Raw genomic sequence first — 23,526 nt, forward strand, 5'->3', positions numbered from 1 at the left:
AGAGCTGAGCTTCCCCCCTCACCTGTAGTTACGGCTTGGCTTTGCCTGGCAAAGCGGTATTGAAAACCTGAACAAGAAAGAAAGGGAAAGAGTTTTCCCATAGTGATGTCTGGCTGGAACTGCAGCTGAGAAGTTCCTGGAATAAACCTGCTGTACAGGAGCAGAAAAGGGAGCTGAAATGGGTGAGAATTCCTGCTCTTGCCCCTGTCTTACGTCTGTGTATGGTCTGGCTGTACTTTATTTATTAATGCTGAGCCATAGACTCGTTACACTGTGGGAGAGAAAGAAAACTGTTTTACTGCATCTACTACGCAGCCCTTTTTCCTGCCAGGCAGAAGTCCTTAACCTCGCGGCAGCCCAGGCGCTGGGGCCCTGCCCGCGGGCCTTTCCCGTGCGCAGCAGTAGCAGCCGCAACCCGCGGCGAGGCGGTGCCTGCCCGGCGGCCACGCGAGCCGAGCGGAGGCGGCGGCCGCCCGCAGCCCGCCTGCGCCCGCGGCGGCGGGCGGGGCGCGGGGCGGTGCCGCAGCGGCGCCGAGCGCAGCCGGGGCGGGCGCCGCCCAGGTCGGCCGCGCCGCGCCGGGCCGTGGCGGCCGCGCCGCGCTGCGGGGAGGGCGGGGAGCGCCCCGGCCGCGGCGCGGCCCCTGTGAGGCAGGAGCCGCTTCCTTCCCTGCGCGGCCCGGCGGTGCGGAGCGGCCTCGGGCCGGGTAAGCGGGCCGGGCCCGCCTGGGGCCCCGCGCCCCGCCGCTGGCGCGTGCCCGGGCGGCCGTTGGCGACCGTTGGGGGGGTGGGGGCGGGGCGGTGGCCGCGGCTGAGGCCCGGCCGAGGCGCGTCGTGGCCGCCCGCCCGGTCCCGGCTCGTAGGAGAGCGGTGCCTCGGGAGAGGAGTGCAAGGCCGTGTTTCTTTCGGAGTTGCGATAGTGCTGCGTGGTTTAAGGAGGGCAGAAGTGAACAAAGAACGCCGCTTTTCGTCCTTTTAGAGTAATTTGACCAGCTGCGACACGCAGCTCATCCGGCTTTGTGCGGCTGAGGAGACGCTGTTGGGGCCGCGGGTCTGCTCGGGGGCCCTCCGAGGGGCAGCTCCTCTGGAGAAAAGGAGAGCGAAGGGGGCGCGGGTGGCGTATGGTCCCCAGTTTGCAGGAGCAGGACTTGTGCAGATAACGCAAATCTCCTGCCAAGATCGCCGCAGGGAAGGCAGCAAAATGTCATCATCCTTTACAGGCTTGGCCAGATGAATTGCAGTAATAATACTGCATTGCGTTATCTTGAAATCTAGAGGAATTCTGTCCTGTTTTAACATACGTGGTAACGCTGAACTGTGTTCTTATATCAGGTGGTATCTCAGCTAATAGCTCTAGCTAGCTAGAACGGTCCAGTTAGTTAATGCTGTTTAATTATTGCATCTTGTTACCAACATTTTATTGGGAAAAAATTGAGACAAGATTAGTCTGTTTCATGGAGAGCTGGGTTTTTAAACAACCTTGAAAAATATTTTTTTCATGTTGTAAGACTGTTTCGATTGCCATACAGCACTTTTCATCCTGCATTGAACCCATGACCGTGGTGTTGTGTTCAGCGATACAGGATGCTGCTTGCCGTGGTGCTGTGGGCAGCTGTGCTGCTGGCAGGTGGCGAAGCGCAAGATGATGAGTGGATTGACCCCACAGACATGCTCAATTACGATGCGGCCTCAGGAACCATGAGAAGACCTTACAAGGTGGAAGAAACGCATGCGTGTTTTTCTCTCCCCATGTCACCCCCCTGCCAAACCCTGCTTAAGATTACCCTTAAAATTGTGAAGTTAGAAAATGGCAGGATTATGGGCTTTTTATCTTATAATTCTTCTGTGTTTATCGATGATGATACAACTTTATAAGAGTATGTCTTTTGTTAAAAAATGAAAGAAAAAATACAGCTTTCTTGCTCCATACCTTACAGAATGCTGACTTGGGTAGTAAAGGGGGCTGTTATTTGTTAGACCACCTCTTTGCTTAATGTAGGTGTAATGTAGGTGAGCGTGGATTAAATGAAGCAGAGCACTGGAAGAGAGAGAATTCAGCTGCCTTAATGGTGAACTATATTATGGTAGATAATTAGCTTAGTGCTTTTTACTAATAAGTTTCTGTTGCACACTTGCAAGTCGCAGGGACCACGCTTTTTAGCTTTTCACAAGTGGTTGTTGACTGGTTGTGGCTCCGCAGTTGTTTCCTTGAGCAGAAGTACTGGGTTAAACAGCTCTTGTTAATTTCTCAAACAGTGCTAAATACTTTGAAAGTTAAATTCCTACCTGATAAAAGTTGGGGTATTCAAATTAATGGCTACTTTGGGCTTGAATTATCCAGTTCCCAGTAATATGGAACAAACCCCATTCACTGGTTGAGAGAGTGTTATGAAAGTGCACGGTGTGTGTAAGTGCCAATAAGGTAGTGCTGGGCATCGGAGTTTTCCAGAGGAAGTTCAGAACAGGTCTTGAATGCTGTACCGTCAGTAACTCATGAGCATTGAGAAGAACATGAAATACTGAAAAGTGAGTTTTAACAAGGTGAATCGACTGTCTCGTATGAGGGGTGGGCTGTCTGATATATGTATATCATGAGATAGGTATTATTTATTCCATGGTACATGTCAGTATATGGCACTGTGAACTATTGCTGCACAGGCTTTTTTCAGCTCTCAAGTTTGGTTTTGCAGTCTTGAATAATAAATTTTAACATATTTTAGAACCTAATTCTCTGGAGCTTAAAGAAATGCGAACACGCAAACTGCATCATTTCTCCACTGTGTTCCTCCTCCCCCTGCCTCAGGTCTACCCCTCATGCTCATGAGCATCCATAAAATTCAGCTGCAAGCTTTGGAGGCTTTTAACTTGCTACCCAAGCTTCAGCAGCTTGAGGTAACAAGGTGATAGTGCATTATGTACTCCTCTGCTGACTCTATCTCTGTGTTTTGTCTGTAAGTAATGTGAACGTTTTATCAATAGTTAGTGTAATCAGAATTGTAACCAGTCAGCCAATAGTCATATTTAATGAAGGAGGGCTTTTAGCCCTGGGTATATACCTTGAGGAATTTTTTTTAGACCTTTGATATCTTTGTCAGATCTGCTTTTATCAAAAATGTTAGGAGTTTTATTGTTGCCTCCAATGAGAACAGACTTGCATCTTAAAGGAGAAGAATGACTGTTCTGGGTTAATCCTTCTTTCTAGGATTTCTCTTCTGCTCTGTAATGAGAGATTTTAGGCAGGCAGGCAGGCTGTGTGGGCCAGCCTGGCCCTCAAAATAAAACTCCAAATTAGCATGGGTTCACTGATTTCTGAAAAGCTGCACGTTCTTTTGGAGAGTCCTCAGTACGCATGCCTATTGGTGTAGAAGCACCACGGAAACCGCAGCTGAACAGTGTGTAGAGGACAAAATGGGAGGTTGCGGCGGAGTGAAGAGGGAGCAACCAAGAACATAGTTTTGTATTTACTTTCAGCCTGCCTGGCTGTGTGGGGAATCTCACCCGGCTGAGAAGTGACCGTTTACTTGCTGAGTCGGTTTTTAGCCAGCCTGGTTATCTCTCCGATGCACTGCGTGGCTCTGGGATGGCTACCACTCACAGGAGGGGAAGGAGCAGGTTGGGAAGGAAAGGGTGGAACCTCACTGTTTGAGGGGAGCATAGATTTAGGTGAGCTTAAAGCAACTATCAGTTTGGAGCCTAAAATAACAACAGAGGCAATTGGAATATCTTGGGGTGAATGTTAGCAAAAAAGACCAACGCTCAGTTTTTAGCTCCTTTTAAAGTGACCTGACTGTAAAAGTATAACTGGGTATATTGATCAAATTCTTATGTACAATTTGATTATAAAAACATGTTTCTCTTATGTAATTTTAGGTAAGCCTTCATGATTCTGAGGATAAGACTATGGATACAGTCAGTACTGAAAACTTAGCAAGTTGCTCCAGGGAGGTAGAGTCCTTGCGACAAAAGGTTTGTTATGTGACTTCAGAATATTTTCCCACCTTTTCTATGGTTTGTGCTTTCTGGTGATACAGAGGCAATGGATAGTACAGAGGAGGTGGATTGCCACTATAGTTTATGAGAGACTGTGCGTTATGTAGGGGAACCTCTTCATATAACTTTACAGGGGAGACTGAAAGGGATTTGAACTCAGTTCTAAATTGTTGTTAGCTCTGGCAAATTCTCTTTCCTAAAACACTGTAATAACATAACAGAATTTGGTAGGAGTTGCATCTTTCTGTTCAGCATTGGAAATTTAAACATGTCATGTTACTCCATGCTGCAAAAGCTAAGAAAACTGATCTTCCATTCAAATTGTTCAAATCTGTTAGATTTGAAAGGGGTGAGTTGGCAGTATAAAGAGTATATTTGTGGCAGGACCATAGCGTACAAGGATTTCAGGTAGCAGTGAAGCCCACTGGGCAGCTCTCAGAAGCTGCTGTAAGACCCCACGCTGCTTCTTTGTTTGAGGTTGGAAGGATGCAGTGATGCTTATGTAGCTACCAGGACTCCCACTTTCCTCCACCTTTTGGACACCCAGTGTGAGATGTCATTTTAGTTACTTAGTATTTTTTTTTTCAATTATCTTTTTCTCTGATGTAAGCTTTAAGGAGATCCAGATCTTTAGTTCTTCTAGTCCTACTGAGGTTAGTACTCAGACCACTTTATTTACAGATCTGAAGTCTTCCATACTGGCCAGTCTTGTGAAAAGTAATATGAAAACTTACTCTTCAGCAACTATGTATGATTTTTTTCTGGTGTGCTAATCCCAAGATAATTGCTGAACTACAGAAATAAACCTCTGGTAGTCATTAGTTAAATACGTTGGTAATTTTTTTCCTCTTTCAAACAAGCTGATTTGAACAACAAGTGAATAAACTAACTGTCTTTACATTGCAGGTTGAAGAATGTGAGAAGAAGAATACCATATCACGTGAAAGCCGTAGCTTTTATATTTTTAAGCGATACTTGAATAAGATTTTAAATGAAGCTGGAAAACTTGGTCTTGTAAGTATCTGAAGACTGATTAAAAATGAATTAGAATTCAAACTATTACTTTATGTATTTTTCACTGTTATCAAGTATTGATTAATTATTCTGACTTACTTTAAATTTAAATTAAAAGAAGGGAATTGAATTGTAAAGAAAAAATGATAGACTGAAGCATGTGCATCCAATTTTACTATTAGAGAGTTACTAGAATTTGTTCAGAGGCACAGTTGCCCCCTGCTCTGTAAAGCATCCAAAAGAAGACTATTGGAGTTCAGAATATGTGTTTAAACATCTGTTGATAGGATGCGGCAATAGTAATACTCTTTTCAGCTCATGTTAATGGTTGTTAAATTTGTAAGAGCCAGATTTTTTGTTTTGTTTTAGACCTTTCACTTGTCCAGGAATAGTAGCTTACTGCAGTTTGCATAAAAGAATCACCTCATTACTTACTTCATTATAATGCCTTTGGAGATTTTTTTTCTGTTCAGAAAGGATGATAGAGCTGTAGTGCACTTCCCTTACCATGACCTTCATCCTGCAGTCTGTCACAAAAAGATGCTGGTATATAATGAGGGTATATAATTAGGATTTTGGCTAGAGATACAAAATTTCTTGCATGCATCTATTTCCAAGTAGGCAGCTTTTAACCATTGTTCTGTTTTGCTTTTATTCAGCCCGAGGAAAACACGGATAGTGTGCATTATGATGCTGAGATCATCCTTACAAAACAAAAATATTTGGAGATCCTCAGGTTTCTCAATGAGGATACTTGGCAGTCAGGTGCTGTGGATGATGCGCTTAGTGATATCTTGATCAATTTTAAGCACCATGATTATAAAGCTTGGCACTGGAGGTTTGAAGACACTTTTGGAATTGATCCATATAATATGTTTATGGTAAGACAAGGAGAGAGGTGATTTTTTTTTTTTTTTTTTAGATTACTGTTTTCTCCAGTTTCTTTATGCAAGTCTAGCCAGTAAGTGTTGCCATCTTAACTGCCTGTATACAGCAGTTCTTTCCGTCATACTTACAGTGAGTCACTCATGGTGTTTCTTGATCCCTGAAGGTAGAGGTGATACATTCACTTGAAGTAAAAGTTAAACTTGTTTCTTCCTGTGGTGGTCTTTTCTTATTGCAGCTTTGTTTTTCTGTGGGTATCTGGTATGCTTTCTGTTCTTTTGTTTTGTTTTGTTTTTCTTCCTTTTTGTATGTTGTGTGATCCATTAGACTCTATTTTCTGATCACTTAACAGTACAGCTGTCAATTTTCCAGATTTGTCTCTTGTTCAAATAGATGCTGGAGCTGTTGATTTCAGCAGGAGCTGGAATATATTTATACTGAGACAAGTATATATTTGAGGCCTTAGATTTTATAGGTTCATGCATTTTGCTGAAAAATTTTGTGTAATGCTTGAAAGAAGAGAGCATGACCATGTATGAAAAGTCATACTTCTCTAAAACAGAATTACAACGATTTTAAATAGTGCTAAACTGAGGATCTATAATATGCTGAAACTCTCCAAATAAGTCTTGAAAATTCAGAATATGCTTATATATTTTAGCTAGAAGGATCTTGAAAGTAGCCTGTATAGTTTCTAGGGGTCCATGGAAGACAAAACAAACAAACAAACCAAACCTATTATCAGTAGCTTAACTTTGCTATTAGGGATCTGTACGCAGAAAAAGACTAAAGTGCTTCCCTAGGATCTTGCTACTGTTATTTAAACTGTAGTTTTGTCTCTTAACCAAACTGCAGGCACTGGCAGCAGTGATTCTATAGTTCGTACCAGGCATTCTGCTTCTGCAGCACGGAATGATTTAAATTCTGTAATTTTTAAGTTTGATAGGTAATGTAACAAATATCATAAGAAAAAAAATAATTAAATATCATAAGAAAGAAGCGAGCATTTGTAACATAAGGTTGTGATAGGAATGACCACTGATAATACTGTGAAACTGTTCTGCTTTTTTTTATACTGTAGCAGATATGCTGTAAAAGCAAGGAAAAAGTCCCTCAACTCTTTCATGTAAATGAAGCTAATAAAAGCAAAAACTGGAAATTCCTTCCTGTGTTCTGGCAGTAAGCCTGGAAAATTCCAAATCTGGGCCATAATTTTTTTTTTCCTGCTTTCTTTTTCAGATCCTCTTATGCTTAGTGTGCATTGTAATTATCATAGCTACAGAGCTCTGGACACGTATTCATTGGTTTACTCAGCTAAAACGTGTTTTATTAATCAGTTTTCTGATCAGTTTTGCATGGAACTGGCTTTACTTGTATAAGGTAAGTTGTTCAGAAATCCTAACCAGTTTTAGGCTTAACATTTTTACAGTTATCAGAGATTTGGGTTGGTTTTTTTTTTTTTTTTTTGCTTGTTTAGTTTATATAAAACAATAATTGATTGCAAGGTAAATAAAGGGATGACAATTTTATTTTGCATGTTGACAGGTTTATTAGGTTTAAAAAACAACAAAAGAAACCCTGCCAACTTTTGCCCTGCTGCAGAGGTGCACAAAACTCAAAGCAGTAGAACTGCCAAGTTCACTGTGGAAACATGAACTCTGTCTAAAGCTGCTTGTTAGGAAAGTCTTCTGGAAAAAAAATACCGTTTTTTGTTGTTGTTTGTTTCTTCAAAGATCACTAGCTGAAAGTGTATTTAATGGGTGATATACCAGAGATAAATGCTTCATTAATGGTCATAAAGTAGCTGACTTTAGAATGGTATTGGTTTTAATGAGGAGGAATTTATCCCTTTAGGTCATAGCCCAGACACGAAATCTAGGTCCTCACATCTTGTCATCAGAACGTAACTGCAGTTCTTCAGAACATTGCAATACTTGATTTGTTTTAACAGACCAGGAATAGTGGAGTGGCAGAGATTAGGATGGACCTTGAATGTGAGTGGACTGCCATGGGCAGGACTTAGTGCGAGTCGTTAAAGAACTGATGATTTGACCAAAAAGAAAAAAAAAATTTATTATCAGTTGTAAGGCAAAATTATAATGAGTACAGGTGTTTGTGTTAATAGGAGTTATTTTTAAAAAGAGAGAGAAATGTCCCAATGTTTTAGTTAGTAATTTCATGGTAGTGGTCTTTCTTCTCTCACTCCCCCCATCCAATCCAAACGTATTTTAAGGAAACTTGGTACCAAGTTGCTTTTGCCCTAAATTTATATCCAAGTTGGGTGTTTAGGTAATTCAAATGCCATTTGGAGAATAAATCAAAGGGGTAGCCATCTTGATAGTTTTATCTGGTCCCACGAAATTCCTAGGAATTAACTCTGTTTAATAGTTTGTTTAGGTAGCAAACTTTTTTTTTTTTAAATACAGATATTCCCAGGTAATTACACCAAACCTGCTAAGAGTGAATAGTGGTAGGTCAGGTTCAGCCTGTGCCCTGGGAGTGGGGGGGAAGGATCTGAGTGGAGACAGATCTCAGCACGGAGCCTGCTCTGGCTCTGACCTTGGGCTGTCAAGCTGTGCTGGACATTAGCTGCCTGCGCTGTCCCAAGAGATGTGTGGCTGATGGCAGGAATGTTTTTATGATGGAAGCAGTCAGTGCCTTTTGAAGAAGACTGCTTTCCTCCCAGTCGGAAACTTCATACTGTGTTTGGCTTGTGGAGATCTGCTTTTTCAGATTTGTAATAAATCTTAGAAAGCCTTACAGGTGATGGCAGCTCTATCTTTATTTCTTAGAAGTAATTCTGATTCTTCTGCAGCTGGCCTTTGCCCAACATCAAGCAGAAATTGCCAAAATGGGGCAGTTTGATAACGTCTGTGCTGAGAAGGTGGACTGGAGTGGAAGTCTCATTGGTAAATATTTGTTTCATTATTTTGTAATAGTTTTTAAGACCACAAAACATTCAAAAGTTGCCAAGCCAGTAGTAACATCCCATAAATAATTTCTTCATGAATAGTAAGTGTGTTGTATCACCTTCTTCAGCAATATTATCAGATTATGTGGTTAAATCATCTTTCCATTCCACAAGGCGTTCCTTTCTAGGCCTTTGAAGGAGAGCTGATCCACCAAATTGTTGTTCAGAGCATGTCATGGGGTTACTTCTTATCCTTAATACTGATGTACTGTCTTTTGTCATCCCATGAGTGTTCAGTACTGTTCAGTGCACAGTTTATTAAAGAGAGGAGGGCAGAATTCAAGAAAAAGATTTCCTCATCTTCCAAGCATGTGAATACAGTAGGCTTCAGAAACCTGATCAGTAACTATTCACCGAGTTCTGTTATTTTATGGAGATGGTTGAATATTTTTTATTAGCCCACTGAGTGTCATATCAGGAAGATTAATGGTGGCAACTTGTAATGAGTGCCTGTTACGGTCTCTCTACTGGAATTTATTGGTTTTGATTGCTGTATTTTGTCAAATTTTAACTCTACAAAAATCAAACTGCAGAAATATTTAAGTCATAAATTATTTGTTTGTAACTTAAAATCCCATTAAGGACAAAGACTTTCTGCTTGTAACTAAAATATTCTGCCAAATACATGTTTCTTTTAAGCATACTTGAAAAGCTTGCGGCCTGAGAGATGAGTAATAACACTGACAATTACTTCTGTTTCAGCGACTGTGGGAAAAATGTGCCGAATGATAATGTTTCCACAGGCTGGGCTTATTTTTCTTCTGAGACTTCTAGGAACTAAGTTCAGCTATTGAAGAGATCTTTTTTGATCTTCCCTTTCCTTTCTGCCTTCCCTCTCCTTCCTGTTTCCCCATGACTGGATAAGCTACGCTGCCATCCTAATTTGAGATTTTTAGAAATAAATCTGAGCTTTGAACCATATCTAGAAGAGTTCTGTTCCATCTGTAACTGAAATGCTACTTTCTCTCTTGCTACTGTATTGTAAAATATGAAAAAAGTAGTAAAAAATGTCTTTGCTTTGACTGTAGAATGGCTCAGAAGTAAGTGGACGTTTCAGGATGATCCCTGTCAGAAGTACTATGAAACTCTACTAGTAAATCCTATTTTGCTGGTTCCACCGACAAAGGTATACACCAAATATAATGAAATTGTTCATGTTTCTGTTTAATCAATAACAACACTATTTTTCTATTTATATTTTTCTAGGCATTGGCTATTACTTTCACTAACTTTGTAACTGAGCCTTTGAAGCATGTAGGACAAGGTATTGGTGAGTTCATCAAAGCACTCATGAAGGAGGTACCGTTGCTTCTGCAGGTTCCAGTACTAATCATGATGGCTCTAGCTGTTCTGGTTTGTATGCATTTATCTTATATTTAAAACACTGGTTTTACTAGTAATTATATTGTAAATCAAATGTATTTATGTTTAAGTATTATCATATAGTACTTACTTACATTTTTTATTTGTACTACTGAACAGATTTGTTAGAACAGATGAAATTTTTCTAATATACTGGGTTCAAGGGATTTCTTAATATTTTTATAGTACAGTTGATTTTGTTGTTAAAAACAGGCAAGTTTATATTTAAATTGCATCTCTCTTCCACATTTTATTCCACATTTTCCATGTGGAATAAAATATTAAGATAGCTTAAGATCCTAGATTCTATGACAGTTTATTTCTAACTCAGTTTCTGCCTCTTGCATAGTTAGAGTTGTTGCACAATGATGCATGTAATTTGAGTTTTCTATATGAAAGCATTGAGTTAGGGCCCTCAGCATCTTTCTTACTGTAGCACCAAAGACAAAGTACAGTCTGGCAGCTGCTGCCTGTGTGGTCAGACTGCAGACAGCTTGAGTTTTACTGTAACCATTCTGATCATCTGAGCTTTTCCTTCAGTGTTTTTCAGCAATGTGACTTTGAACTTAGTGGGAAAACCATAGGCTGCAAATGTTTGGGTCTTTGATCTGTTTTTCTTCCCCCCCCCCCCCCCCCCCCAGGGTTTCTGCTATGGTGCAGGATCATCAGTGTCTATGTTAAGATATTTAACATCCTCTCAGAAGAAAATGCTTCCTCCACCTGACAGACAACAGGAGAAAATAGACTTTAGGCAATATAATGCGAGTGATTCAGATGACTGTCCTTCATGGAAGATTCCTCATGTAAATAGAGGACCCCATGACAGAGGAGATGCCTATATCAGACCTGGAAACAGCAGCAGAAGCCTTGACATTTTCCATGCAAGCGATGAGCCAGATACGCAAGTAGAAGAGTCTCACAAACCAGAACCCAGTGTATGTTAGTCTAGGGGTCTTTGAGCTTGAATTAAATTTACTAGACTTAAGCATCATCTGCTAGAACATGTTTAAACAACAAGCTTAATCCAAATCTTGGGGAGAGGAGTTAAGGAAGTACTTGTTGCCCTATAGAATAGTCCTATAGAGATTGGTTCAGGCATATTTTTTTCTGGAAAAATACTGGGCAATGGTTAACAGTGGCAGGAAACTACCACTCTTAATTAGAGCACTTTATAGTAAAGGATTTAAATAACTTCTGTTTTGAGAGTTTAATACTCCTATCAGCCTGGGGTAAAGATTACTTTAACTTTTCTGTAAACTACAAAATATATTTATATTAAAACCAGACCTATATTCTAGATTGTACTTATGACCATGTACAGTTTTCCCAGGAAAAAAAGCTGCCAATTATCCTTTAAAGTTAGTTAGGAAATTTTCAGGGGTTTTACCCCTTGAGCTGAGATATACCTGAAGCACTGGATACCGGCACTTCAGATTGCTTGATTAATAGCTTATTATTAATTTTTACAGAATAGATTGCACACTGAGTCTGAAGTTTGTAGCCTAGCAACTATCACAGCTGAATGCCTTACTGAAGAGCATGCACTTGAGCAGCAGAAACGGCAGACATGCAAAGCAGAGCAAGAGGCTGGAGAAAATTGCAATCCTAGTAAAAACCTGGAAGGGGAAAGTTCTACAGTGGGAGCACCTGAAGACAAGAGAGAGAGTGGGTCATGTGAATCAAAGGAAGGAGACTGAGGACTCTCCAAGCTCTGCTGTAAGTTTTGGCTAAGCTTTATTTGTCACATACTTGCTTGTTCTACTCTAGTTCTCAAATGTAGAAAATAAATAGAACATCAGTAAGCTGATGTTCTCTCATCTTTGGTGAGAGCATTAGCAAGAATAGCTGTAGGGTTTTAAACTGAGAGACTGAGTGTACATGATCACTTTACTGTTCTTGGAACTTAAAATAAACTTAAGTAAGATACTATAACCTTAAGTGCTTATATAATATAACATTAAACATAAACAGGCTTCTGGTGTTGCTGCTTGTCCTAAATCAAATTTGTGTAATGTTTCAAGTAAATCTAGATATTTGGTGGTGGGGATGCATTAATAGTCTATGATCTAGCAAACAGCCTACTCAGATAATTGTAAAACAGCTCTAAGTTGCTGTTGTTCACATAATAGTGCTGTAATAGAGTCGACTAATTACAGCTCATCTAGAAGTCTCAGGACTGTGTTTTATATTCTTTAAAATCAGTTTTAAGTAGGTAGAATTGCTCCTTGTCAGCTCAGTTCTGAGAGATTTTAATGATTATCTTCTAATTTAATAATTTGCATAGGAGTAAGAAACTGATGTTGTACCAGTTTTCTTAGGGCAGTTCAAAGCTGGGCAGGGAATAGCAAACTTTCAAGAAAAGGTACTAAAGATCAGCTTGATACAGTGATGGCAACACATGGTTTTGGAAGAACATTCTGGCATTTCTCCGTAAGCACAGGAAGGACAGTTTTGGTTTCAGTACAAGTCAATCATCATCTTCAATGCTAAAAAAAAGCTGTAAGGGAATGTGTGTAAAATTTTCAGTAACTGCAAAATAGGATGAATTATGTGGAACCTGTGTCTGTTTAACTGTTACTGCAAAGCTGTTTTACTTTGAAGCTAAACTAAACTCTAGATTCTTCTCAGGGATCACTTCATTTATAAATACCTGAAGTGAACAGTTTTTCCACCTTTACTGTTACAGTCCGTGATTTTTAACTCAAGATACCCATATTTAAAGCAACGTACACCCCTCAGGGCTAAGAACTGCATCAGGGTAGGCATCCATCCAAGAGAATACTGAAAGTTACAGCTGTTTTTCCTCCAAAATACCCCAGCATAAGAAGTAGCTGGGGTCAGGTAATAGGCAGCATAGATGCATTTGTTGTTTGTAACGCTTGAAGTTCTCCGGCTGCAGGAATTATCTGATGTCCGTGACAGCCCAAGCTAAACTCCTAGTAACCCCGTAATTCCCTGGTGAATGGACTGCTATTGGTGCTGGAAATGTACCACCATGTGTAGACAGCACTGACACCTGTTATTTGCAAACAAGTACATCATCTTAAAAAATTATTCTGATTGTTTCCTATATCATTCATCATACTTTTATACTTAACTAAATATTACCAAGATAAGCCAAGCATGCTTTTAAAAGAATATTTTTGAATTAAACAGAATTAAAACTAGCTTATTGAAAAGTGATTTTTTTTCCTTTTTTCTTCTTTTTTATAAAAATTGATTGCAGGAACACAGTTTGGAAGAAATAAAGACAGACTAAGTACTGAGGCTATTTATTTCTCAATTATTTTTATTTTTAAAAAAGTATAAAAGAAAACAGGACCTTTTTCCAGGGAAGTACAAATTAGGGGGGAAAAAAATCAAGTTTTCCTTAAAAAGAATTTACAAACTTAGGTCTTACACTAGATGGAGATACCAGTAGAGTCCACACATCTGCAACAGGAGTACCTTGATGGAGAAGAAAATTCATATTAATGTTAAAAGACTACAGGCAGTTAAGAGGGAGATACAGTAGTCAGTAATTCCAACAGACACTGCTAAAAGTAGCTGCCAACTACAAACAGGATTGGCAACTCTGCCTTTAACTACAGGTCAGTGAGTGTGATGCTGCTATTTATACCAAAAAAAAAAAAAAAAAACACCATTAAAAAGGAGACAAAATTACTAATTGCTTTCTTTTTTAAAAGGCATGTATGTTTTCCCAGCAAACAAAAATGATACATAAGATGTTACTGTACAGAACGAGTCTGTTACTTTCTTCAGCTAGAATTTGGTCCTTTTATAGTTGAGGGTAAATGCACTCTTTGTTCATCCATTCTCTTAGCTTGTGATCGTAAAATGAGGCTGAAAAAATCCTCATCTGGTACAGTCGGTCCTTTTGCAGATGATGGAGGAGCACATCTTTGATCATCCAGTCTGGAACCCTACGCAGAGACCAAGCAATAGCATTGCATATTTACATGATATATAAGTGAACATATAAAATAAATGAATAATATAAGTGAAAAATTAGTGAAAGTTCTTGTTTTCAGATGTAAAGCAATTACAAGGATTTAATGTGTAAGCTTTGTTTCAACTAGCTGACCATGCAGGGAAATCACACTTAAATGAAATAACTAGGTTAAAGGTGCAAGTGTAGCTGAAATGGTTCATCAAAACCACCTCTCAGAGGTGTCTGAAAATACTGTCCTAATTTAGTTATCATTAATAGTGTGGAGCAAGATTTAAGTGTTCTTCATCCAGAAGAATTTTAGCATTGCTACTTTGTGCTTCTAGTCTGATAGTACAGAAAATATGGTTGTCCTCTGATACATCAGCTGTTCTCTCTTTAGGTTAGGATTCTTACTCTTTTCTTAGAAGCTGTCCTGCAAATTACAGAAATAGGGTTTTCTCGGCTATTTTTCTTTCACGATTCAGGGAGTAAAAATAGCTATGCTGCTGTCAGGTTTGGAAACACAATACTGAGAAGTTTTTCCTCAGAAGATTCTGGTACATTTTAATCACAGTGTTACAGACCTCTCTATATAATGCGTCTGAGATATAGCTTCTGTGCTCATTTTACACAGCAGCCCCCTCACGGTGAGATTTCACAAGCACCAGCCTGCCAGACTAGCTTTGGCGGTGGACTACAGCCATCCACTGTCCCTCCTTCAGTGGAGCTGGCAACGAGCGTGTTTGGCACTAGCAGGCTGCTGCCTCGCCAGCTGCAGAGGGACGGAGGCACCTCAGAAACGTGCGTTTGCAGCGTTCACTAGAGAGGAGTGATGGGACTTGAACAGTCACCTTTGAGACACAGTATTTTCCACCACACCGATACAGAAGTCAGCAACACTTTCTTGCTACTGTTTAAAGCAGTAACATCAGTAATGGATGACAGGGAGGTAAATTTTTCTATTCCTATCGCAGTAAGCGCTGTCAGACATTACATGTCTGCTATAGATAGTGAATGGGAAGAGACTGAAACTCTATCAGATTAATCTAGAGATTCTTTGCCTGACTGAGAGCAGTAAACAGACAAGTTGCTGTTTCATCAGATTGATGAATGCCATCGCTGTAAAATCAAAGATCTCAGGTTCTGCTTCCCACCCAAGGTAACGTACTTACCTTTGGAAAACTTAGCATCTGAATTTTGTACTTTGAGATCCTTACCAACCCAGCAGATAAAATACCAACTCTCTAGTTCTCTTTGGTTATAACATACTATAAGTGGTAATCAGATGCATCACTTGTATATTACTATGAACTATTATTTCAGTGTACCATAACAGGAATGATAATCATTATCAAAACTAAAAATTTAATAGTGAATTCTTTCATTCGATGAGTTAGGAAGGCATCTGATACACTAGGAATCCTAACAAGTTAGATCTAAATGCTTTTTTTTTTTTTTAACAATTATTTTACCTATGCCTTTCAGTAACCTCACTTGTTTTCATTTTTTCAGCATCCCTCCAGTTCATCATTTGTTATTTTAAACGGTTAACATGGTATACAGACTGAAATTTACACTTGCTAAAGACTAGATGATTTGGAAAAATATTCTTGAATCATTTCTGGATCTTCCTTTATGTCCCTATCCCACAAACCAATATATATCTTAAAACACATGATATGCATAGGAGCTTACTTGAAGAAACTAAACAGCAGGATACACAAATCAAAGCCCCAGAGATCAGAATCTTAAGAATTGTTTTTAAACTTACCTGGCATTTTATCAGTATGTCAAAGAAGTCATCGTCTAGTTCTCTGTTGTTGCTTGCCATTAAGTGACCCAGGACTGACTGACTGTTGCGCTGATTCAGACGAAGTCCAGGCAGATTACTAAAGCTAGCGCGCTGGTCATCTAGACGACGGCTCTGTGAGCTAGCAAGCAGATCTAGAAATTCATCAGTGTGGGGTGAGACTACAGAAGTAGAAAAGGCTGGGGGAGGAGGAAGAAAAACAAATTAGCCTAGAAATAAGTTCCCTACCATAGTAGGTCTTTTGCATGCAAATACATTTTAAAATAGTATTTGCCAGGAACTAAAGTCAGATACAGATGTTAACAAAAAAAATTACATTTTCTGATCGTTTTAGGTGGAGTAGAGGATGTGGCTACTGAAGCAGCTGAGAATCTGTTCTTCTCCTGGAAGAAGCATCTCTGATCATCCATCCTGTTACTCTGGAATCGACTCAGCAGGTCAAAGAACCCTTCATCTGCCATGGTCTCTCGATTGTTTTTCTGAAGAGGACAGAAACATTAGTGGGTATTTTGAACTCAAAAGCACCTAAAACCAGGACAGCCGCATGGCAGTTTCATTCCAGCAATATGTTTTATATATGAGTATCTGAGAGCCATTAAACACTAGGATAAATCTCCATCTATAAAAAAATGGATGACTAAAAACCTAAAGTAATAGGAAATGCTAATAATATGGCAAACATATTTGAAAGGTAAAATCTATTAGAAATATTTCATTCTCTGGAACGGAGAGAACTGGTACTCTGATCATTACAACAGGAGTTTTCTCCTCAGCTATTAATACACCGAAACCCAAGTGCCCAGGAGAAAACAAAAGAACAGTAATGAACAGTTTCCAGTTGCTTCTCAGGTATATGGGTCTCTCATTTAGATCAAATGATGCAATTATTTTTAATTTTAACTGACTTCTGTCAAGAGTGCAATGACCTATAAAATATTTATCAGAAAAAAAAAAAGTTCCACTGGCTGATTTCAGCCAAGCTTGACGGGGTAGGAGTCAAAAAACTAGATTTTGGTAAGTTTGGAGAAACCTGGTCTGAGAGAGACGCTAGAAATAAAATATATGTGCCAGCTGACCTAAAACTTTAAAAAATCCACCATGAAAAAAAGCATTCTAATACTAGGAAAAGCTTAAAGCTATCATCATCCATGAGACATCTGTAAAAATGGCAGTTTCTACATCGATTCACAGAGTGACATTGTTTAAATGTTTAAATTAAGTAAACAAAACTAAAATGGATACCTGCAGGAATGCGTTTTCTGTGATTTTCATCAAACAAAGCTTTCAAAAGGCTATAATCTCCAGACCTACCCTTTGAGAGTTTGGAAGTCGGTGATCAATAGAATTACTGGCATCCTGCAAAACTTTGGAAGTGGTGCTGGTTTTGTACTTTTTGCCTTTTAGTCGATTTACAAAATGCAGCTTTGCTGAAGGTTTGGCAAGCAGTGGTTTCTGTTTAGCAAGAATCTCACTGTTCCAGTTCTGAACCTAAGAAAACAAGAGTCATGAAATTAACCCTTTTAATTTTAATTACATTACACTGATGCCTGTCACAGTTGCTTCTTTTCCTCCCCAAAGTGAAGCAGCTTTACATTATTTAGTTTATCCAGCCACTGGGTGGTGAAAACTTAGCTTTTGGTTGTATCATGTAACATATGATTACTGAAATCTTACTTACCTGAAGCAGCTTCATACTCTTGTTACTGATCAGTCTCTTAACTGAACCAGAGTGGGATGCTTGATTGATTAAAATGTCGTAAAATGATATATTTAATCAAGCACTCAGAAGTTTTCCTTATTGATTACGGTGTAGGAAATGTAGTTAATGTGACTGCTAAAATTCAGGTACAGGTGGCAGTTCCCACATGACATTCTGACACTTGAAAAAAATCCATGTCTTTAAAGTGGGAGAGCAGAGCAAACCCTTGTACTCAGCAGATACTCAACCAGCCTTTTATGGAGTCCTTTACATACACAGAATTCCCAATAAAGTTTGAAAAGGAAGACTGAAAAGAATGCCAGCACAGTCTGACTTTATCAACCTGACAGATTTCGCATAATTTCTCTTCTAAAATAAAAACAGTTATCCACAAAACAGATAATCTACAAATGACAATCATTTATAACAACTGCATGAAAAACATTTTGCTTCTTGATTCAACATCAGAAATTGTGACCATAAGCACAAATCGGTCAGCAACACTGCCTAACAAAACAGAATTGCTTTTAAAGGCTTAAGCTCAACACACAGATTCCAACTCTGAGAAGAGTGTGTACTGTACAATCAAACCACGATGCTAGAGCCACACGTTCTGTTTTATAACAAAAACATTCATGGAATGAGTGTCCAGATTCTACTACCAGAGGATCTTGAAAAAAGCCCTTTACTAAAAGCTAAGCTGTGATACTAGGTTAATACTTTATTATAAAATCCATGTGAAACGTTTTAGTACATTTAGGGCACGAACTGTCACACACAGAATATTTTGAAAAATATCACAAATAAAGAGATTTAGAGAGTAAGAAAATACATCTGGTAATAACCAGAAGCTTAGAGGGTCCCTGTGGAGAAGCAAGTCTGGAATAAAACCCAGACTCATTTTAAATCGGTGCCCAAGGAAGCTCTGTGCATTAGCGCTAGCTTCAGCTGTACCAACTGTCATGATGTAAGCTTTGAGGAGAGTTAATTTACTATGTGATAAACATGATGACAGGCTTTGTATCATTTGAAGAGATGGGAATTGAATATCTCAATATGGGGGCAGAAATAGCAATTTCAGTCTATCAGTAGTCATTTACATAAACGGCCAGCTTACCTCTAAAGGCAGAGAGAGTTTAAAGGAAGTCTCTCTCTCTCAAGATTCACACAAGGACTGGGATCAGGAACTCCCAGCCCCAAGAGAGTTTTGCGACTTGGGGGAAGTCACCTTCCCCATCTGTGACTCAGGTTCCGCATGTCTGAAGTAGCGTCTTTATTCAAGATGGGTGTTGAAACAATGGCTTGCAAGGTGGGTTGAAATCCCAAAGTGAGAAAACACTTACCTGTAGGTTAAGTGCCTATAAAATGATTGCAGCCAAAGAAAAATTGTTCAAAGCAGCTCTCTGAGCTAAAGCTTACGACATTTAACTACGAATCACTGTTATGCTGCAAACCTCAAGCCGCTTTTAAAAAGGAGATGAAAAGAATTCCTCTGCTGTACACTTGCAGGACCCTATTCTTTCTTCTTCCTGAGGGGAATAAAGCAAGCTTTCCACAAATCATTATATAATGTAAGGTGCTGACTGTTACCTACCTGGCAACAGTATTATTTGTCATGTCTAATTGTTAGACCTGCTTTTACCTAATTCTTAAGATCAGCTAAATCAAAGGGGATACAAATGACACATCAAAGTTCTGCCAACTTCTTTCAAAGTGGTTAAGTACAAAACTTCTGACTATCTTGTCCTAGAACCTATCTTGTCATTTTAACACAAATAATAATAGCAAATTCATAACTTACAGTAAAACCCTGGGAAACATTTCATTGCAATCTTACTGGAGGAACAGAAAGAAGAGAAGCGCCAACCTTTTCTGGTGTTAATTTCATAAGTTCCATGTTTTCCATACTGTGACGGCGTCCTACTCTTGGTCTGGTACCTTCAAGAAGGAAACAAGTTCATCCTTTTATCATTAAGATTTATGGTGTTACCTTCAAAGCTGGGCTCTGGTTGTATTCATCTAAGCTCCAAGATACAGCAGTTCTGAGTTCCAAAATGGTGCAGTTAAACTTACCAGCAGAGAGTAAATAGCTGTTAGTATAAACAGCCTAAAAACCTCACAAATTGAAGCTACATAAGCAGTGCTTTCATGGGACACAGAGAAGGACCATGGAGCTACGAACAGAGCTCATCAAATGAACCAACTACTGTAAGCCTAGCGTTGCTAAGATGGCAGGAAGCAAAGACATAATTTGGCAGCAAGTAGACAAATTTCCCCCATTAAAAAAATGAGGACTACTTAAAATCTCAAGATTATTCATGTGAAGGAACTAAGCAGTAAGCTGTGATTCACAATGTAAATTCTCCAAAAAATAAGGGGCTAAAGGGGTCCAGTATCGCAAAAATAACCATTACACAAAGAATTTTTTTGTTCATAGGAAAAAAAATGCATACACAACCATCTGAAGGTTGTGTCTTCATCTGCCAAAAAAAAAAAAAAGTAAATAACATACACAAATAACAATGTAAACAACAGATTTTTTTTTTCTTAAGTTCACTGTTGAAAAGTATTCTATAAATAAACACATACCATTCAAACTATTATCAACCACATGGTTTTCTGACATCATGGAGTTATTTGTGCTATAGCTCAATCCAAGAACCATCTGAAGATCTGAGAGATTAAGTCTAGCAGTGAGTTCTCCACTTCTATCTCCTACCTGCAGCCAGATAAAATAAGCAGATCTAGTACTGTAATAAAATATACACATATGTAAATATAAAGCAAACATCTCCCTTAAATCCCTGGTTGAAAATGGAATCAACTTTTTATTGTATTTTAATGTAAAAATTAAAAGCAGGGTACAAACCGGAGCCTAAAGTAATCTCTGCTAGGCTGTTAACTTGGACTCCGTGCTGGCAGTATTGCAATCAGCCACTTCAGACATTATTCAAAATCCATCCCACTATTCACTATCAGTCACGTGCATGGAGACACCTCTGTAACAATCATATGCAGTGAGAGCAAAAGCCAAGCAGCCACCGGGAGTGAGTGTGTGAAAGTCATTACCTCTCTTGAAATCTCCAAGTGCCTTTCTGCAAAATGCATTGCTTGGTCATGATTTCCCAGAGCAGTGTAAGCATTCCCTAAACTCCAGCATGCTCTTCCCTCACCAATCCTGCAAAAAATGAGCAAACCTTCAAGCACATCTTCCATTACTGTCTGAACACTAGGGGTCAGGTTTTCATAACATTACTACAATAGGATGGCTGTGCCAAGAAAAATTAAGATTCCCATCAGAAACTATGCCAACACCGATGCATTAAAGTATCTTAATTAAAGAAGCGTGATCTGGGCATAAGCGTAAATGTGAACAAATCTCATCAAATCTTTGATTTTTAAACTCACAGCACACACAACTCATTCCTTTCAGTTTTGCAAGCATTATAAACAGCAAATGGTTCCTTAGATCACAGACCTGTCACCCCAAGAATAAAAAAAAATTTATAGCCTACTTTGCTTTTCTTCAGAGCACATCCCTTATTATTCACATATTCTGCTTATTGAGTTAGAAGTGCATTTAACAAAATTTTAGTTGCACCCAACGTTACAGAAAAACTCAGAAATCATGGCTTTAAAACAAGCGTTATTTGCTAGTGAACTTACTCTTCTCCCTCCCCCCTGTTCCTCATTCATGGAAAAGCAAAAGATACTTAGTCTTGTGAAAGTCTGCAAAATTACTAGAATCAAGTCCTAGAAAACAAAGATCTGCTTTTCTTAATTTATAAAGAAAATACTGACACAAGATGTGGAAACTGTCATTCATCAATGCTGTAATAAAACTGAAGAAAGGCATCTTTCATCTCAGACTCATTAACTGAAATACCTTCAAGAGTACATTTGAAAATTGGAACTCATCATTATAGGGAATTCACAATAATTCAGATGTCATATATAGAAAAAAGCAGAGCTAAAAGGTAATAGGATTTGGTTTAAGTGTCATAGATACATTAAACAATCTCTCAGGACTTACTTATCATTTAATTCCTGAGCAATCACAAGGTGTTTCAAATGATAATCAATGGCTTTTTCATAGTCTTGAAGCAAAGTGTATGTGTTTCCAAGGCTGTAGCAGGCCTGTGCTTCCACAGCTCTGTCTTTAAGCTGTCGAGCCAGCTGTAATGTCCTCCTAAAAGAAAGAGTGAGTCACCTCAAAAATCACTGCAAAGTAAAGTTTTAAAAAATACACTTGTGCAACTAAAAATCAGTTATACAAATTAAACAAGTTAGGTCACTGGGCTGGCAAATTAGCTGCTAATAAATTACTATCCTGTAAAATTTTACAAGATTTTAAGTGTCTTTCTTCCACTTTCCTCCCCTGCAACCAATTTCCATTCACTTTATTAGGGAGCAGACAGGTCACTTAAACTGCATCTCCTAATTTTAATCAGTTGCTTCATTAATAATTTATAGCAGTTTTCCCAACAGTATGGACTTGACACAGTTTAGTACCAACATTAAAATATATATTGCATATTCTCCATCAATACCATAATACCTGTAACCATCAAGCCAGCTAGTCCTTGCTAGCTAAGAGGAATTTGAGTGCTAAGCAGATTTTGCTCAGTATTCAGGCTTTTCTCCTGTTTTCAAAAAGGACAGGCAGCCCTGAACGTCATGGAAGATACTAACACCTGTACTGTATCTTTGCAGAGTGTATGTTTTCCTAAGTTACAGCAGCAACAACTGGTTGTAGTGAGGAGATGAATAAAAATTCTGGATTAAAAATACAGACCAAATTTTGACATGCACTACCTATCTCAGCAATACTAAAGTCTACTCCGATCACTCCAGAGTTTAGTAAGAGCTAAGGCAGTAATACTCAGTCTGTAGAACAACAGCAAATAGAGATGTGTATTACAGAAAGATGTCTACAGTGTTGAGAAGAATCTATTTAAAGTAACAAAAAGGTTAAAAGACAAATATTTTGCTAAACAAATGCAATTCTTTTCTAAGTATATTCTAAAGAGATGGCCATTCTACAGTCAGCTAAAGTGCTAAGCACAAGAGAAGTAAAAAAGTGCAAGAAGATATGTAAGTTATAAGCAGTCAACTAACTTGTAGTATTCAGAAGCGGTTTCAAATTCACCCAGGAATATGTAGGCATTTCCAAGATTGCTGTACGCTCTTCTTTCAGCTGAGGTATCGCCAAATTCTTTTGCAATTAGTAGACGCTTAAAAATATTAAATAATTGCATTAATTACTCAGCTTTGCATTTCATAACACACACTTGAATACAAGAGTGCGTGCCCATAGCTTTTCCACTGTGTGAAGTATCTGTTCTTTAGGCTAACACTTGAAAAGAACAGCCAGACCTAAAGCCGTGCCATTAAGATTTAAAGCCTGACTTGCACTAAAAAGCTTGCAAGATCCAACGCAACACACGTATATGAGATCAACAGCAACTAGTGATATTTTGCTAGAATGAGTAACAGTCCATACTAGCATATTGCTGTACCTGTTCGTGGGCTACAACTGCGCTCCTGAAGTTCCCCAGAAGATAGTGCGTATTTCCCAGATTCCCAAAGGCACGCCCTTGCGCAGCTCTGTCACCCAGCTCTGTGACTATTGTCAGGTTTTCCCTGAGGAGAGAAAAGTGAGGCAAGAGGGAAGAGTAGCAACTTGTAAGTTATTTTTTCTTACAGTCATTTAAACAAAAAAATTTCTTCCTTCCATTTATATAAAGGAAAAGGTAGAGGTATTCTACTTTGGCCTATTTTAATTGCCTTTATGCAACCATAAATTTCCCACTGAGCAGGAAGCATTTCCTGTGAGACACTGACGTTTTTATTTCATTCTCGCTCCA

The 23,526-nt window shown here is 38.9% G+C and overlaps 2 protein-coding genes across 6 annotated transcripts in view; one reads left to right on the top strand and one right to left on the bottom strand.

Annotated features, from left to right (window-relative positions):
- Positions 1-577: 577 nt before the first annotated feature.
- Positions 578-16,378, top strand: CLCC1 (chloride channel CLIC like 1). 3 transcript variants are annotated; one of them, XM_067300812.1, is made up of 12 exons: positions 578-704; positions 1,527-1,713; positions 3,868-3,963; positions 4,894-5,001; positions 5,661-5,882; positions 7,126-7,266; positions 8,702-8,795; positions 9,886-9,983; positions 10,064-10,210; positions 10,861-11,154; positions 11,689-11,935; positions 16,295-16,378. In XM_067300812.1, exons 2-11 carry the CDS (start codon positions 1,582-1,584, stop codon positions 11,914-11,916), a joined length of 1,560 nt encoding a protein of 519 aa, XP_067156913.1. In that variant the 5' UTR covers positions 578-704; positions 1,527-1,581; the 3' UTR covers positions 11,917-11,935; positions 16,295-16,378. The 3 variants fall into 3 exon arrangements, with proteins under 3 accessions (XP_067156913.1, XP_067156914.1, XP_013816733.1); XM_067300813.1 differs by having other exon boundaries at positions 1,573-1,713; XM_013961279.2 differs by lacking the exons at positions 578-704; positions 1,527-1,713 and adding an exon at positions 1,742-2,523.
- Positions 13,483-23,526, bottom strand: part of GPSM2 (G protein signaling modulator 2) — a 31,243-nt gene continuing 21,199 nt past the window's right edge. For all 3 annotated transcript variants that reach the window (XM_067300807.1, XM_067300806.1, XM_067300808.1), the window contains 10 exons: positions 23,179-23,302; positions 22,778-22,893; positions 21,693-21,848; positions 20,729-20,837; positions 20,249-20,378; positions 19,527-19,597; positions 17,272-17,448; positions 16,277-16,439; positions 15,922-16,139; positions 13,483-14,142 (listed from right to left, as the gene is read on the bottom strand). In XM_067300807.1, the coding sequence (XP_067156908.1) occupies positions 13,978-14,142; positions 15,922-16,139; positions 16,277-16,439; positions 17,272-17,448; positions 19,527-19,597; positions 20,249-20,378; positions 20,729-20,837; positions 21,693-21,848; positions 22,778-22,893; positions 23,179-23,302 (1,429 nt within the window). In that variant the 3' untranslated portion in view covers positions 13,483-13,977. The remainder of the gene's footprint in view (positions 14,143-15,921; positions 16,140-16,276; positions 16,440-17,271; positions 17,449-19,526; positions 19,598-20,248; positions 20,379-20,728; positions 20,838-21,692; positions 21,849-22,777; positions 22,894-23,178; positions 23,303-23,526) is intronic.

The sequence above is a fragment of the Apteryx mantelli genome, chromosome 8, assembly GCF_036417845.1.
Source record: "Apteryx mantelli isolate bAptMan1 chromosome 8, bAptMan1.hap1, whole genome shotgun sequence".
NCBI lineage: Eukaryota > Metazoa > Chordata > Aves > Apterygiformes > Apterygidae > Apteryx > Apteryx mantelli.